Here is an 18,646-nt window from a genome sequence, read left to right as displayed (position 1 = left end):
GTTAATTGTACGATAAATTTTACTTAAAAAATATGTATAATTTTATTACAATATGAAATAAGATTTTATATATAATTTATCACATAAAAGAGGAATGGATACTACTATATCTGGGGGCATTTTCGTCCTTTTAAGGCCTTCACCCGCACTTTTTTTCTAAGGGCGCCCGGCTGACTGCACTACCGTCCCGTTTTGGCGGGCTGTCACTTCTCTTCTCTCCTTTCCCTTTCCTTCCCTTCGTCTCCCGTCTCTCCGTCCTCGGTTCTCCCCGCTTCCCTTCTCAAAACCCTAGATGGGCGACTCTAGGGTTTTGCCCGAACCCTGCGGGATCACGGCGAGGTCGGGTGCGGGGATCATATCAAAGATCCGTCTCGAGAACTTCATGTGCCACAGCAGCCTCCAGATCGAGTTCGGCGATTGGGTCAACTTCATCACCGGCCAGAATGGAAGTAAGAAATCTTTCTTTCTCTAAATTCTTTTCGTTTGCTGTTTTTTTTTTCTCTCTCTCTTTGATATCTTCTTACCGGGCCTGTTTGATGCTACTTGTAGGCGGGAAGAGCGCGATACTTACGGCGCTTTGTGTTGCGTTCGGCTGCCGGGCTAAAGGGACACAAAGGGCGGCCACTTTGAAGGATTTCATAAAGACCGGTTGCAGGTGATTTTAATCCTGATGCCTGGGTTTCTCCTATGTCCTGTTTTTTTTGGGAGTATCAAATATCAATTGTAGGTTGTAGGATAGAAAATAAGGTAGAATTCAATAGTTGTGGAAAAGAGATTTTATTCCTCTGTTTATAATCATGAAAATACTCAACTAGTGTTCCTTTTCTCTTTTACTATCTTAGAGGTCGGATTACCGGTTTAATTTTGCTTTAGTAATTCCATATGGTGGTAGCAATGCATGTCGGGGATGAAGAATGAGAAGTAATCCTTGAAGGAGGGGACCCTAACACGGACTTCCCTTTATGACCAAATAGACCCTACGTGAGGAGAACAGTATGTTTGAGGTGGCATTGCATCTGCTTCTCAGTTGGGCAGAGTAGACCATGTAACTTTTTGGAAATAAAATATATGCCATGGGTCTTGTACCTTTTTTTATTACTGAGAAAATCCAGAATGCAAGGATTCTTGTGATACATTGGTAAAAAGATTATAATTCCTTATAGTGATTATAAGTATAACCATTAGATTTTTAAATCTCTACTAGAGTTATCTTGTAGTAGATATATACTTGGTCACATGCCGCGGCACTTGCCGGCTGTGCCGTAAGAGAATGAAAGAAAGAGATACTCACCTTTGCCATTTTAGTCGCCGTTGCCATCGTAGTCGCCGTTGCCATCGCTCGCCGATCGCCGTCCGTTTCGTGCCCTAGCCCCCGAGATAGGGGAAGGGGGGGGGGGGGGGTTTAAAAACTTAAGTTGATCCGAACCCGCAACTCAAGTTTTTAATCCTCTCTCTCTCAGGGGCAAGGGCACGAAACGGACGGCGATCGGCGACGAGATCGATGATGAACGGCGATGCATTAGGAGGGGTGCCATGCGGCACCCTCGTGCCACGTGCCGGTACATCGCCGATACGTCCGTGCCGGTCGGCACGGCCATCCTTGGTCAAGATATAACCACCACCACACATCATGCCAGTCGGCACGGCCATCCGTGCTTGGTCAAGATATAACCACCACCACACATCATTCTTAGTTTGTTGAAGAGGATTTGCTATAAGATTGCATTGCTTGGTTTGCCTTTCCCTTGCTTTCAAGAGGTCGTGGGCTAAAGTTGCAAAAAACCTTTTTAGAATTGAGTGTAAGGGTGCTTTCATCTTCCCTCCACTGACTTTGTCTAGAGGGGACCTCATGCACTAAGAGACCCTATTTTTTAAATTTATTATGTTTATGAAGAGGAGAGTGAATGTAAATGTCTAAAAGGCCTACTAAAGTCCGTAGTATATCTTTTACTACTTCCTATAAAGTCTTTGTTGTTTTCCTCTTATTTGACACCTTTCACATGATTTGAGCTATTCGTTATTGGATGTACTAAGTATCTTTGCTAGATGTGTCCAACTATCTTCCAATGAACTTTTGTGATAGTGATACCTTCTTTCCTCTATATATGTTTTCTGTCTCTTGGTTTTCTTAGTTTGACATTTTTGCAAGCCATCCAATACTATATTTCTGCCCTGCTCTCCTTATCATTTAGTTTGTTGTTAAGATAAATATTTGTTCTGATTGAGCTAATAGGATCACTCAGATTGATTTCATGTTTCTCTAACTAAAGTCTTTCAAAGTCTGATGTGGCTTATCATGAATTTAACTTGTAGTTTTGCAGCCATTTTTGTGCACGTCAAGAATCAAGGAGAAGACGCTTTTAAGCATGAAGTTTACGGTGATTCAATTATCATTGAACGCAGGATTACAGAGTCGGCTAGCTCCATTTTCTTAAAGGACTATCAAGGTTACTTGAGTTGCTTCTTTGATTTCTACCCTGGTGTGTATCATGCATCTATTTTGCGGTGATTTTAGTGGATGGTTAGCTTTCAAAGCGGCAAGTTTTTTGCATTCGTATTTTATTTCTATTCCTCTTTCCTATGTACGTATCTTTGAATTAAAAATAAAATCTGTTTATTTGCAGTTACCTATGATATTATTTTTCCTTCTATCAAATTTTATCTACTACTAATGACTTAAAGTTCTCATCCAAACTTTTTAGTTTCTATTATTTTTCTGGTTTGGAACAGGAAGAAAGGTTGCTCATCGCAAGGATGACCTGCGAGAGCTAATTGAGCATTTTAACGTGAGTGGATACTTATCGCTTTTATTAGGCATGATATGGTTAACGAGATCTTCTTTCCATAAATTTTGATTTTGGAAGATAGTTGCTGTATGTTTTATAACTTGCCTTGGCATAGTCTAATTATATGCTTGCACACAGAATGCTCATTAGAAGGACCATAATATTTGACTATTTGCTTCCTCAATTTTGTATATACTCTCCTGCTGTTGTACTATACCATGATGTGTGCTTGATTTGTATAGTGTCCTACTAGATTCACATCTTGCATGTAAGGTTTTTATCAGCGATTAATATCTTTTCTGATGTGCATACAAAATCATAAATTGTGTTTGAGAATTTTGTATTTTCAACTACTTGTTACTCTTGGAAAGTAAAATGAACTTCTGGCCAATTAATTAACCCTTCACATGTCACCATAAAGAGTAGGAATGCACATCCGAACTGAATCAAGTCTTAAAACCTAACTGGGAGTTATTTTTCTTCCTAGCTTGTGTATCATGTTTATTGTTGGTCCGCTATAGGATGTAGACAAGATGCAAACCCATTGCTCAATTCCACAGGTAATGGGTCTTGAGAACCCCAGCTTTCTAAGATTCAGATATAGCATGCAATGATCTTTTTTGGGGGCTTTCACTAGGAGTGTAAATAGAGGGGTTATGTGAAATGATCAAAAGTAAATTTAGCTTTTGGGTAAAAAGTTAATGATTTTGACAATCACTTCTGATGCTTTAGATAAGTTGGTCAAAGGAACTGTTGATGATGCCTCTTACACTAGGTATGATATGCTACCTGATATAGCCCCTAAATTCAAATGACATTTTGTGCTACCGTGCATGATCATTCTTGAAATGTGTTAATATTGTGTCAAACAATAGCAAGCCATGCTCTCTATAACATAAGGTTAAAAAATCCCCCGACTTCTTACCGAAATCTGATTGAAACCAATTATGGTTGTGTCGGTCAACATGTCACGACACTTGATACGAAGTGCGCTAGTGGCAAACCCTTATACCGAGCCATGTCAATTGCGTGCTGACCCATGTCAATGGGCTCCTAGCACACGCCCTTATCGAGCCGTGCCCCAACCCGTGTCAATATGGAGCTTATTATGTTTTTTTTTGTTTTTTCCTACTTTCAATTTCCTTAAATCACCGTCAAATCAACTTTAGCGTTATTCTTGTGTCAGTAAATAAAGTCATCATTATCAATATGATTGAAGATTATCGATAATATTTAATGCAATATTCTCTCTTGTGAATTAGCCTAGAGCTGGTAGGTCTAGTCGAGTCAAGGTTGTTGTGAACCAACCCAGGGCTGGTTGGTTTAGTCAGGGTTGGTCTGGTCGAATTGAGTCTAGTTTAAGGTTGTTTAGAGAGAAAGTAACCTAAAATGTACTATAAAGGTGTGGTGAACACCCTAAGGGAATCAATGAGAATTTTCTTTATTTTTTCTTCCACTCTCTCTCTGTCTCTATCAGTCAACTTCCCTACCAGTTGACGACTCCTAGACCGAGGCCCCCCTCAGCTGATAGCTTCACCCCTCCTTGGCTAAAACCCACTCTTCTTCCTTACCCTTTAGTTCTCTTTTTCCCTTCAACCCACAATAGTTGCTACCCCACTCAACTCCCATCATTGCTGACCTTCAGCCATAATTATACCACCGTCATGCTACTACCGTGGCAGCCTCTCCCACTGCAGCCACTCTTCCTCATTTCACCAAAACCAATACAACCCCATTGACACTCCCACCGCTCATCACCTTTACTTCCCAATTAAGCACCTCGCCTTCCTTTTCTCTTTTCGGTCACAACAGTGGTATCAGAGCTCAACCCTTTCTCGGACTATGACGACCACAAGGTCGGTGGCGAATAGGAGAGTAGCGGCAGATGCACCAGTCGAGGGGGAGCTCCCAACCAGCGGTGTTGTTTCGGTAGAAATCGAGTCGTTCTCGAGCGCACTAAGCATGCCGCCAGTGAGAGGAGCTTCATAGCAAGAGCCTTTTATCCTCCTCCAAAAATTACTAGAGCTATAAGAAAGATCCCAAGAAGAGACGAGAAGATTGAAGGCTAATATGAAATCTTTGGTCATCAGCAGACAACTGCCGAACCAGCGCCTGTCGTCGAAACCCCGACAACGGCTTGGGTGGATTTTCCCTCAACGAGCCCCCTCCTTCCTCACCCACCTAACCTAAGAATTCAATTTCCACCCATAACGGCATGAAGGAGGAGGAATCGAACATGGGAGAGCAGACTGCCGGGTTTGCAGCCACACCTATTCAACCCAGACAGCTTTTTGCTGAAATCGACCTCAGCTTGGGCAGTAGTCGGACATTGTGAGCCATGCAGCTCACAGGTATGAGACCACCTTGGTCTCCGCTAGGCGAGAAGATGGTGGGTCGACCCATGGCCTCCCTCGCAAGTGAGGGCACACGCCTAAGACGCAAGTGGTCACCGGCTTACCGCCACCTTCCATCTTCAATTGGGTTGCTACTATAGGGCCGAGGGGTTCTCCAGTGTCTCCACTAGATCCTATGGTCCATCCTGAAGCTGCCTATGGACTGGGTAAGAAGGGAATGGATCACAGGGCAAGTTGGAACCAAGAACGTGATGTTGCTGCAGTGGTCCCTTGGTTGAACCAAGAGGGCTTGGGGATGCGTCGAAATGGGGATGATTGGAGACCACGTGATCTGGGGGTATAGATCCTTCCCCCACCTATGATTAGACTGAGGATGGCATATGACCCCAACCGCGATAATGGCATCCACAGACGCACTACACGGCTCGACTTTCCAAAGTTTGAAGGAGGTAATCTATTAGATTAGATTTTTTGAGTTGAGCAGTTTTTTGAGTACCAGATCATATCAGAAGACGTCAAAGTGTTATTGGCGAGCTTCCATTTAGAGGGGGCTGCACTACATTGCTACTAGTCGATGAGCGCTCACTAGTTGTTTGGGACATGGATCGAGTTCATCAAGGGGCTCTCGAGACGGTTTGGGACCTTTGGCTTTAAAGTCTACCACACTATGCTCTCTAAATTGGTTTAACATACATTTGTAGCCGCGTATTAAGAGGAGTTTGAGTGCGTGAGTAGCCAGTGCCGACCCTTTTGGTTGCAGCAACTGTTGATTAGCATATTCACCTTCGGGTTACGCGAGAAGGTCAAGGTCGACATCCTTTCCTTACGATCTCGGATCTTTAGCGAGGCCTTCGAGGACGCCATGCGGATAGAGCAGAAGCACACGACCTTAAGGAGTGCTTTGAGGACTTTATGGATTAACTAGGACGGAAGGATTACCTTGAATACACCGGGGGAGTGCGATGGGCTGTTAGTTGCATCGACCAAGGTTCCAAAAATCGGTATTAGGATTAGGATCGACCGTTTGGAAAAACGATACGTATCAGCCGTCTGTATTGGATCGGACTATTTTAATTAAATAAAATTCTAAATATTGTTTAAAAATGTTGAGAAATTTCTAAAAATTTAGAAACAATTATAAGAAAATAATAAATAATAAATACTCACATATAAAGCCTAAAAAGTAAAAATTTCTCTTCCTCCCTCTCTTCTTTCCTATTCCTCTAACTGTTAGTCTGAGGTATCCATTATCTTTCTCGCTCTCTTTCTTTTTATCTTTCCCTCTCTCCCTCTCTCTCTCTGTAGTTGCTGGCTGCTGCTGTCAGCAGTAGGCAACTAGTAGCATCAGCAGCCGATTGGCTGGTTTCGGCTCGGATCGGGATCGGCGGCTATAGCCGATCTAGATCCGTTTCTGCCGATCCCACTCGGGATCGATCGAAACTGGGAACTATGTCATCGAGGACTACTACCCTCTTTGGCATGAGGACAACACCGAGACTAGCTACGTGTCCCAGAGGAGGGGCACGACCCGTGGTCTGAATTCTCATGCCTGTATAGGTGAAGGAGTGCTGGGCTAAGGGGTTGTACTTTTGATGTGATGAGTGGTTCACCCTGAGCCACCATTGCATCAGAGCCACTAGGAGTGTGATGCTGATCGACGATCATGATGATATAGGCGATGAGGTGATGGAGGATGGCGTGGCCGTCGAGGATATGGTAGGGATCGTGGACGAGAGCCTTGAAGAGGATATCCGTGCCGAGATCTCCATGCATGCTTACTCGGGGACAAACGCTCCGAAGACCCTATAGATGGATAGGGTGGTCAAGAGCACTACATACACATACTCATCTACACTAGGAGTATGCATAATTTCTTGGACGAGCGACTCGTACGGAGGATTGGATTAGAGGTTGAGCCTACCATTGACTTTGAGGTGACCATCGGGGACGACATGAAGCTCCGAGCGGAGAGTGTATGCCGTGAGATCTCCTTGAGGGTGCAGGGCCACAATTTCATGGTGGATTTATACCCCTTGTCACTCATAGGGTAGACGTGGCTTTGGGCACCTAGTGGTTCCAGAGTCTTGTCTTGGCCTGGTTATATTTGACTTCTAACATATGTGACTCACCTTTCAGAGGGACGGGCGAGTAGTGAGATTAGATGGGATCCCATATCAGCTGCACACTTGTACCCCTTGTCACTCATGGGGTAGACGTGGTTTTGGGCACCTGGTTCCAGAGTCTTGGCCTGGTTATATTTGACTTCTAACATATGTGACCTTTTGGAGGGACGGGTGAGTGGTGAGATTAGATGGGGTTCGAAATCAGCTGCATCCCACGCTTCAGCCGCTAATTGGTGTGTTGGGCATCAGAGAGCTTTTTTTTTTTTTTTTGTAGCTAGCTTTGATTGTACCTCAGCCCACTCCTAGCTCAGGTAAACTTACTGATCTAATCCAATTGTTGACTAACTTTGCTGGATTGTTTTGAGGACCCGATGGGGCTACCTCTTGCTAGGTGGGTTGATCATAGGATTGAGATTATGCGAGGGGCTGAGCCGGCCAACGTTCGGCCTTATCAATACCCACATGTCCAGAAGTAGATTTTGAGGATAGTCACCGAAATGTTGGAGCAGGGAATCATTCAGCCGAGCTAGAGTGCGTATTTTTCGCCGATCCTACTAGTAAGAAAGAAAAACGGGAGTTGGCATTTTTGCGTGGACTACCGTACGATAAATGCTATCACCGTTAAGGATCGATACTCTATACTGGTTATTGAGCTGCTGGACGAGCTGATAGGGGCGTTCTACTTTAGCATGCTTGACCTCAGTGTAGGGTACCATCAAATCCAAGTCTGGGCAAATGATGTGCATAAGATAGCATTTCAGACTTATGATGAACACTGCGAGTTCAGAGTCATGCCATTTGGGTTGACGAACGTGCCAACGACATTCCAGGGTCTAATGAATGACATATGCCAACCACTCTGGCGGTACGTGTTGGTATTCTTTGATGTCATTCTTGTATACAACAGGATTTGGTCGGACCACATGGAGCACTTACGAGCTGTGTTGAACTTGTTAGTCGAGCATTCGATGAAGATGAAGAGCAAGTGCCTATGGGGCAGCGCTTAGTGAAGTACTTCGACTACATCATTTTAGTCGAGGGTATGGCAGCTGATCTAGGTAAGGTTTCTTGCATGGTCGGCTGGCCACTACTAAGGATAGTCTAGGAGCTATGTGGCTTCCTTGGCTTGACGAGTTACTATTGTCGGTTCGTGGTAGGATATGACAAGATAGCAGTCCCACTCACATCTTTATTGAGGAAGGATGTCTTCAAGTGGACTGACGAGGCGACCTGGGCTTTCGAGAAGCAGAAGGATGCCATGACCACTCCCCTTGTGCTACCATACCCTCGACTGAGTGTGACACCTCTGGGGCGGGAATTGATGCCATAGTTATGTAGAAATGAAGGCCTATAGCTTATCTTAGCAAGGCTTTGTTTGGGAGGTCATAGCAGTTGCCCACTTACGAGCACGAGATGTTTGCCATTTTGCATGTAGTGACCAAATAGTGGCTCTATTTGATTGGAGGGCATACATACTTCGGTATAGCAGAGATAGGTAACCAAACTATTAGGGTATGATTATGAGTTGCTATACAATAAGGCGGAGAATAGGGCAGCGGCTGTACTATCCTGGCAGCTCGCAGCAACAGAGTTGGCGGCCATGTCGACGCTAAGTTTTCTATTACTCGAGGACTTCCAGAGAGCAAGTACAACTGACCTGAAGATATTGAGATTGATGCAACAATTGCTGGACAACCTAGGGAGCCACCCTGAGCTTGAGAGCCGGGATGGATTACTATTGGACAAAGGGCGTATCCAGGTGCTCGTGGATGACGGGTTGCGCACTCGACTCATGGGCCACTTCTATTCCACTCCAGAGGCTGGACATGATGGCACGCTGAGGACCTACAAGCGTCTTTTGCAAGCTATATGTGGGCCGGGATGAAGAATGCGGTGATAGTACACGTGATGGCATGCGAGGTGTGCCAGCGGGCAAAGGTCGACTCAGGTTAGCAGGACTATTATAGCTCTTACCGATTGCAGAGCAAGATTGCGATGACATCTCTATAGATTTCATGGAGGGGCTACCAGTAGTTCAGGGGTACTGTCATATTTATTGTGGTAGACACGCTGGGCAAGTATGCCTATTTTTTAGCCCTAGCGCACCCATTTTTAGCAAAGACCTTAGCGGAGGTGTTTGTACGCGACATTGGCGAGCTCATGGCATGCCACGTTCTATAATCTTAGACAGATATTAGGTTTTCATTGGTGACTTTTGTACGGAGTACTTTACGCTGCAGGGGACTTGGTTAGATCTCAGCTCAGCCTATCACCTGCAGAAAGATGTCTAAATCGAGGTGGAGAACTGGGGTATCGAGCAGTATCTTTGTTGCTTTCTGGGAGAGTGCCTAAAAGATGACTCGATTATCTGTTTTGGGCAGAATGATCTTACAACACTGTCTTTCACACTAATATTTAGATGACAGGCCACCATCGACTTTGCGGACCTATGACCCCGTAGCATCTGTAGCATGGACAAAGACGAATCTAGAGCTGACTGATAGAGATGCTACTCTGAGGAGGCTGAGGACCCATACGGCGGAGGTGCAGAACTGCATGAAGCAGGTCTTCGATTGCAAGCATCATGAGCAAGAGTTCGTGATCGATGATCTGGTGTTCGTGCGTGTTCAGCCATATCGAGAGGTGACTCTGAGACCAATGCACAACCAAAAACTAGCTTATCGGTATTTTAGGCCATTTTGAGTGCTTGGGCGACTAGATCTGATGGCATACAGATTGACGTTACCAGAGGGATCCCGCATTTGTTTGGCGTTCCATGTTTTAATCTTAGAGGCTTGAGTCCGGGCGAACCAGATCGTGGACATACCCAACCTTGTGGAGGAGACACTACTCGTGGAGCTGGTGAGGATTCTAATCAGGAGGTGGCGACGTGGAGACGGGTGACTAGACTCTGATGACGCTACGTGGGAGCTTGAGTTTGAGATAGTCGAGCCCTTTCTCGACTTCACACTTTGAAGACAAGGTGGTAGAAGCGTGGTGGATTGTTGTGAACTAGCCCAGAGCTGGTTGGTTTGGTCGAGTAAGGGTTGTAAACCAGCCCATAGCTGGTTGATCTGGTCGAGTCAAGGTTGTTGTGAACTAGCCCAGAGTTGGTTGTCTAGTCAGGGTTGGTCTAGTCGAGTTGGTCTGGTCAGGGTTGGTCTAGTCGAGTTGAATCTAGTCTAGGGTTGTTTGGAGAGCAAGTAACCTAAAATGGAATAGCCATTATAAAGGTGTGGTGAGCACTCCAAGAGAATCAATGAGAATTACTTTAATTTCCCTTCCACTCTCTCTCTATTTCTTTCTCTCTCAACTTCTCTACCAACTTATGGTGCCTAGATTGAGGCTCCTCTCAGTTGATAGCTTCACCTCTCCTTAGCTAAAACCCACTCTTCTTCCTCACCCTCTAGTTCTCTCTTTCCCTTCAACCAGCAACAGTTGCAACCCCACTCAATTCCCACCGTCGCCGACCTTAAGCTACGGTTACCATTGCCATGCTACTACCATAGCAGCATCCCCGTTGCAGCCACACTCTTCTTCCTCACCTCATCAAAACCACTACAACCCCATCGGCACTCCCACCACTCATGACCTTCACTCCCAAATCGAGCACCTCGCCTTTCTTTCCCCTCCACGATCACGACATTTTTGTGCTATTCTTATGCTGACAAATGAGGTTTGATCCTTCTCGTCATTCTACATTCAATTAGATATTAGTTTTAATTATTAAATTACTATTAATTAATATTATGTGTTCAATTATATTATGGAATATTCAATCATATTACAGAGTATTCAATAATTTTAATGAATGTATTTAATCATATTACGTGTTGAATAATATTTATATTTGACTATTGTTATATCTTTAATAAAAAATGTCATTACAAGAATAATCTAAAGATGAAAGACTATAATATAGGTTTTAATACATATATTCAAACCAAAAATAAAAGAGTGACATACCGAAGATTCAAAAACATTTTTAAATATCCTAAATTTTTTTACTAAAAAATATGTTAAAGGCACACCAATAGCACGCATGAGCGTGTCAGTTGGCACGCCCCGTGCCTAAGGTGGCACGGTCATCGTTGACCTTTAGTTTCTTTATTAATGTACTTGTATACCTCCATTCGTGACATAATCTTTGACAAATTGTTTATCATTCCTTTATTTATGTTAATCCAATGTTTTGGTTATTTTGCAGATTGATGTTGAAAATCCATGTGTCATTATGAGCCAGGACAAAAGTAGAGAGTTTTTGCATTCTGGGAACGATAAAGACAAATTTAAGGTGAATAATGTAGTTAAGGTTTGCAACTGCATCTTTGGCAATTGTCTTACTGACACATTTAGCTTCACTTAGCTACATTAGTGCCAGGCCTGACAACTTTTTCTTGGTTTAATGTGTCGATTTTTTGTAGCCTATAGGTAATTTACACTTCAAGGCAGTTGTATCTTTGTAACTTTATAAGTTTCTTTGGTGTTTTATTATATAAAAGTGACTTGTGCTTCATGGTCATTTTATTGATTTCTTACTTTTCGTGCAGTTCTTTTTCAAGGCTACTCTTCTTCAACAAGTGAGTGAGTTACTGGACAATATTAGAGTTCAGCTGGTTACTGCAGATACAATTGTTCAAGAATTGGAATCATCCATAAGGCCAATACTTAGACAACTTGATGAGTTGCGTGAAAAAATTAAAAACATGGAACATGTAGAGGAAATAGCTCAGGAACTGCAGAATTTGAGAAAAAAATTGGCCTGGTCATGGGTTTATGATGTCGACAAACAAATTGAGGAACACAATGCAAAGCTTGAGAAGCTAAAGGAGCGTGTTCCTGCTTGCCAAGAAAGGATTGATCGAAATTCAGTAAGTATATATAGTTTGACATTAAAAGTTCTCTTGATTCTCTTCAAAAGTATCAAATTTTGGATGCCTTATTATTTGCTTAAACCATGACACACTGATCACCACTGATGTTTATGTAGTGCATAACCTTTTTTTTATTTTCTTGAATCTCAAATTAGCACATGAAAGTTCTAATGTTTTTTGGATCATCTAATTGGATATTGATATTCTGATTTTTCATGATTATGGAACAAATCCCTCATTAAAGTCCATTCAAAGCCATTTACAGAATATGGACAGATATATTCACTTCATGTCCTCATCACTCCTTGTAGTGATCAGATGAGCTTATGATTCCTTTCTAGAAAGGCCGAGTTTCTCTATTGGGAAGACGTTCTCTGTACTCCTTTCCTGTAGCAATATTTTGAAAGGCGGTCGTGGGTGGCAGACGGTCACCCCACCGCCTAGTGCCAAGACGGAAGACGGGCAGGCATCAAGGCGAGTGACAAGCAATCTAGCATTTTCTATATGAAAAAAGTTTTAAAAAATTATATATATGATATATTTTTATTTTTTTAGACTAATATAGTATATATAAAATTTATCATGATGCACTACACCAAAATATCAAATAACATAATCAAAGACCATAACAAATTCACAAGAATTACAACCAAATATCTAGAACAAATAATATGATCAAAGATCCAGCCATAAACGTTGTTTGAGAGAAATTAGTAGCCATATCTGATTGTTTGTACTCTGTACATAAAATTGAGACCGTTGGGCAATTTACAAACTAATTAACAAGTAATTGCTTAATTTACAAACTAACTAGCATATCAGATTAACAATGAGAGTATTTAAATTTCAGAGTTCTAGGATCAAGATTCAAGACAATGAAAGAATTACAGATGACATTAATTAATTTCTGTAGCAAACTAATTATCAATTGTTTCCTCTAGCATAACATATTAATGATAATTACTAATTAGAAAACTAATACAATGATTTGTTAGGACGGTGAAAGAATTCAAAGAAATCTACTTTTAAGAATTAAGAGTTCAACTGTTCAAGACAATTAAATAATCAATTTGCTAATTAGCAGCAAAAAGCTAAGGAATCAACATTGTCGGTCGGCTTTCTTCTCTAGCAAACTACTTTGCTCAATAATCATTATTCATTAATCGATTATTAGGATTCTGGACAAACTGTGAGAGAAAACTAAAGAAGTAGGGAAGCAAAGCATGCTTCCCGTGATTACCTATTGTTAAGTGTTATTACTAATTGTTAAGTGTTAATTACTATAGCAGTGAAGAAACTAGAAAGGGAAGAAAGCCAACGGTGAGGGAGAAAGAGATGGAGAAAGGGAAGAAAAGAAAAGAGTTACTCGATGGCCTTTCACTCTCGACGGCCATACGAGGAGGTGGCCACTGAGAGTGTAAAGGGAAGAAATCAAGAAATAGGGGAGGAGAAGAAGAAAAGGGTTTGAGGGGTACTTGAGACCTCGCCTACTGCTGGTTGAGGGTTATCACTTGCCGTCATCGACTTCTTGCTGCCGCTCGGAGACGATCGGGAGAGGGAGACGATCGAGGGCGGTCGATGATCGAGAGAGGGAGAGTTTTTGGGGCTCAGATTGTGAGTGAGGGAGAGAAAATGGTTGGGTTTTGTTTAAAATGGTTAATGGGTTAGCCAATTAGCAGGTAATCAAGATCCGACCTGAAAATTCCAAACCCATCGCTATAGCAGGCTGACCTTCAATAACATTTAGTGGGTCGCTCAGCCCGCCATGTGACTTGGCAGCCCGCCAATTCCACCTAGATAGCCCAATCGCAATGGTTGGCCACTTTTTATAACATTGTCCTGTATAGTATTTTCCATTGAAGAAATGATTGATTTATCATATTATTGAATTGAAGCTTATAAAAGAATGTGCAAATAGGAGTTGAGCATATTTGTATTAGTGTTATACCTTTCAACAACCTGTACCAAGATTGAGTAAAGGAGAATGGTTCATTTGGTAGATTGTCATTCAGATCTAGATTTAATGCTCTGTGTAATTTCTAATATGCACATTGCATCTCCAGTTCCTGTATGCTGCAAAGATTAAGTAATATTTAGCTTAAGCATCTAGTTGTGACCTATGAAGCATGGAAACCTCCTACTGGGAGAGGTGTTTGTGTTGGACACGTGTCAGACACGAACACGCAGTGAACACATATTGGACACGTGTCCGGAGTATCCGTAATTAAAAAATAATAATAATAAAAAGGGGCGCGTGCGAGATATGGGCAGAATTTTGGCTAATCTTTAACAGGTCGGGTTGGGTCGATTTTTGTTAACCCAAATCTAAAACCCAAATTCAAAACTAAAAACTATCCAAAGCCTCCCACCCTCCCCCACCAACCCGAAACGAAAACGTAAATCTCTCTTAGTCAAAGATGATAGTGCGCGACGGCGAGCGACTGTGCGACATCGAGCAGCTGTTGCGACGACGAGCAACGGACGGCTGCGGTGAATGGCGAGGTTCTCTCTCTATTTCTGTCCGCGCAAGTAGCTTCTCTGCTCTGCTATCTCTCTCCATCCCGCAAGCAGCTCCTCTCTATCTCTTTCTCTCCCCCCAGCAAGCAACTTATTTGCTCTCTCTCTCCCTCCTCCCTACAAGCAGCTCCTCTCTCTCTCTCTGCCTTTCTGCTCTCATTTAAAACCTTTCGTATTTTCATTTTTTCTTTTTTCTTTTGATATTCATATGGCATTAGGGCTTAAATTTAAATATCTGTTGTTTATATTAATTCTAGTTAGTGTGATAAACTGATTATATTAAATTTAAATATTTATTGTTAAATTATATTAAAGCCTCTCTGCTCTGTTAAATATGTGTATTTAACACTATTAGATTGCAAACTTTTACTTTAAATGTATCAATAATATATATATATATATATATTTGTTTATTTATTTATTTTGCCGTGTCTTGTGCCGTGTTCGTGTGCTATATTTTTAAAACTTGCCGTGTTGCCATGTCTGTATCATTCGTGTCCCGTGTCTGTGCTTCATTAGTTGTGACAGTGTACATTCAAGAGATTTTGCACTGTTATGGATGAGTTCTAGTCAAGATGCTACACTGCTAGTCCGAGAGATACTTTAGTTAGCAACCTCGAATAGTGAAACGCTTTCAATGAAAAGTATGGAGTATGACAATTTGTCGTCTGGCACGATAGTTTGCGTGCCATCGACACTCAGCACTTAATTCCTTAAACTTGCTTATGCTAAGAAAGAAGAATAGATAGATGTAATAGGTATAATTTTAGTTAGGAATTTAAAAGAGACTATTGTATAGAATGATAAATGGTAGATAATGTAAAGCTTGTGCTAGGAGGAGATAACCTTTTGTACTTTTGCACCATGCCTGGTGAAATTTTATTGAGATGTCATATGGAAATGAAATGTGTGATATTATTGTTACGAATCTTGAAAGGGAATACTAGTAGGTGAATTCACAATTGCTTGAATTGGTGTATGGAATTGCAGTATTGTGATATGCGCAGTTTCAGCTTTATAATCTCAAGTTAAGCTGTTGTTAACTGTCCTGCTCATGTTAGTAGTAAGTCTCTATTATTATCAATAAATAAGATTTATTATTGATATCTGGAACTTACTGTATGTTTAATTGTTAATTTGCCATTAGGTTATTTCTTTCACAATCATGATTCTCTGCCAGCAAACAATTTCTTCTTTTTGTAAATGACATGCATGTTTTCCTTGTACTAATATGGTCCTGTTGTTTTACCCATATGTCTGCATCAATGCATGATGACATGCCTGCAAAATTTCAGTCGACTCTTAGGATACGACACTTAGAAATGTTGGCACTTGATAAGTGTACAGTTTTATTAGTCATGTATCAGAGCATTTAACTGAAATGTTTTTTTTGTTATATTTGTGAAGATTATTATTATTCTTGTAAGTATGCGGTAGTCGGTTCACTTGTGATGCTGCAGGGGAAAGAATGTTGTAGTTATGAAATTGGAACGTTTATGTTCCAAGTAGACCATAGTCGTTGAATTCTGTTGTACTGTTACATAAATGCTATATATATATAAATTGTAGGTGAAGGTAGAGGAATTGAAGGGGCAACTCCTTGATAAGAAAGCCCATGTGACATCATTGGTGCAGAAGACATCAGAAGTTAGGAAAATGAAGGAGGATTTGCAACATAAACTTTCACTGGTATGGAAGAACTTTGAGATGATGTATCTTTATTATTACATGGGAAGCATACATTACCATCCTTTTCTACATTAAGTACACTGTTTAGGTCATTCTTTTTCTTTGAAATGTTATTAACAGCATGTAGAATATTCCTTTTTCCTCTTTGAACTTTTTGTAATCAAATGTTGTTTAGGAAGATATGGTTGTGATCTCTAGCATGTGATGACATATCTTTCTCTGTTGGCAAATTTGATTGTTCTCTTGTTTGAAGGAACTTTTGGTCTTTCCATGTAGTGTTTGATGTAGTTCTATCTCATATGATAGAATCAGGATTTGGAACAGCTTCTATCAGTTGAGATGCAAATGACATCCATTGAGAATACAAGAAAGGAGATTGTTAGTTTGGTATTATTCGCAAGATTGTCTGAAATTAAAGACTGGGATGACAATGGGTAGGGAAGTAGCTCCTAGACAAGACTTAGAAGATCATAAATTCTCTTAAATCTTTCATTGCTGATAGCCTTATGCCCTATTTGTCATGGTGTCATTGTACAGTCTCTTAATGTGCCATCAGCTTGCTGAAATGTAGCATGCTATTGTTCTTAATTTTGTCTTTGCTGCTACTTTTATTAGGCTACAAAAGAGAGGCTTGAGCTTGAAGAGGAGCGCTCTCGGGGAGCGAACTTGATAAAGAAGATGACTGGTCGCTTGAAATCTCTTGAAAAGCAAATTCTTGATATTCAGGAACAGCATATGCGGGCTACACAGGTACATGTAACTTGTCATATTTGTTGGTTACCCTTTTTCTTCTTTGTGATTGATAATTAATCAAAATAATATGCAAATTATGCATATGATGCTTTAGAGTCATTAATCCCTTTGTGATTGGTAAGATTTACCATGATTAAGCGTCACTTCTTTAGGCATTACCATTAACGTGTTCTTTTTCTTGTGTAGTTTAAATCAAATATATGAGCTTATATTGCATTGTAGACATTGGCAACCTAATCAAGCTTTAGTTTCATGATAGAAATACAGATATTATTTTTTGTAAGTCGGTAACTTCACTCAGGGTCATCCACGAAACTATAGTAATAGCGGTAACTACTTGTATCATCTCATTTAGAAACATCCCCCACTCCATGAATTTCAATGAGTAGCAGCACATGTCTGCAGCGATTGAGCCTGACATATACAAACTGCCATACTAAAGGATCCTCAAAAGTCAAAAGTAAAGGATGAGAACAATATATGCTGATTAAGTTTTGAACATCTGAGTAGAAATCATGCTACCTTGGCTTTCTAAACTTGAACAACTATGAGTGACTTGCAATTGATGAGATGAAGGCATCTTTTTACAATTGCGAGGGCAAGCAAGACAAATCAACTAGTATAAAATAGAATGTCCTAGACTTACAGAACTTGCTGCCTTCTCAATGAAGATCAGTCAAAGTGCCTATTTAGTCTACAATTTTCCACCTGAACTTCCTTGTAGCTTAGATATTCTAGAGAAGTATAGCTGTGAAGGAATGACCTACTTCACTCTTTCAGCGTATTCATCTAACTATTAGTTATGCTAATCCACAGAAAATATATCAGGTAAAGGAGGTTTAAGTGTACATCTACAGAAATTGTGAATATGAACTTTTCAAATTTTTTGATCCAGTTATGCTCTGTTTGTCTCAATCAGACTGCATTTTAGTCTAATAAGCTCAAATTGGGGTCTTATTAAAGAAAACAATATTCACTGTTTTATTTTGATGAAGATAGTTTGATTCAGATAAAGAGGACCTAAAGAAAGGGAGTTTAGTGCATAATATTCCTGCCTATGTAGGTTCTAGGTGGGAGGATTTACGTAGCCTTACCTTCATTTCTTGAGAGATTGCTTCTAAGATTTGAATCGACGACCACATGGATGCAAGGGAAACCAGTGATGTCAATGCCCTCTATCTAGATAAAGAGATGCTTATTTTTCTTTAGTGACCCCTACTACACTTTATTTTCTTACAAGGGAATAATTTTTCACATTAGTTAAGTGTCAAAGCAAGTTCTTAGACATTGTTTAGATCAATGTATTGAAAGGCGGCCGCGGGTGGCGGGCAGTCACCCCAACGCCTAGTGCTAAAGCAGACGCCAAGGTGGTTTAGTATTTTTAATCTAGAAAAAATAAAAAATAATTATATAATATATATATATATATATATATTAATATAGAATATATAAATTTTTTAATAGTGTAATTTACAATCATAACAACAACAATATATATATATATATATATATAATATGATTCGGGCTAGACCGAGCCACCTCATGGATTG

At 40.9% G+C, this 18,646-nt stretch overlaps 1 protein-coding gene across 3 annotated transcripts in view; it reads left to right on the top strand.

Moving 5' to 3' along the window:
- The first annotated feature begins 173 nt into the window (after positions 1 to 173).
- The window catches only part of LOC140772272 (structural maintenance of chromosomes protein 6B-like), a 36,296-nt gene continuing 17,823 nt past the window's right edge, over positions 174 to 18,646 (top strand). For 2 of the 3 annotated variants that reach the window (XM_073114258.1, XM_073114257.1), the window contains exons 1-8: positions 174 to 449; positions 550 to 655; positions 2,314 to 2,447; positions 2,731 to 2,786; positions 11,471 to 11,557; positions 11,814 to 12,134; positions 16,224 to 16,343; positions 16,959 to 17,093. In XM_073114258.1, the coding sequence (XP_072970359.1) occupies positions 293 to 449; positions 550 to 655; positions 2,314 to 2,447; positions 2,731 to 2,786; positions 11,471 to 11,557; positions 11,814 to 12,134; positions 16,224 to 16,343; positions 16,959 to 17,093 (1,116 nt within the window). In that variant the 5' untranslated portion in view covers positions 174 to 292. Of the gene's footprint in view, positions 450 to 549; positions 656 to 2,313; positions 2,448 to 2,730; positions 2,787 to 11,470; positions 11,558 to 11,813; positions 12,135 to 16,223; positions 16,344 to 16,958; positions 17,094 to 18,646 lie in introns of those variants that run through there. The other variant, XM_073114259.1, reaches the window with a different exon arrangement.

Source organism: Typha angustifolia, chromosome 12 (assembly GCF_048772165.1).
Source record: "Typha angustifolia cultivar Huaian chromosome 12, ASM4877216v1, whole genome shotgun sequence".
Lineage (NCBI taxonomy): Eukaryota > Viridiplantae > Streptophyta > Magnoliopsida > Poales > Typhaceae > Typha > Typha angustifolia.
The sequence above is the reverse complement of the archived record's forward strand: the minus strand, read 5'-3'. Positions and strand labels throughout refer to the sequence as shown.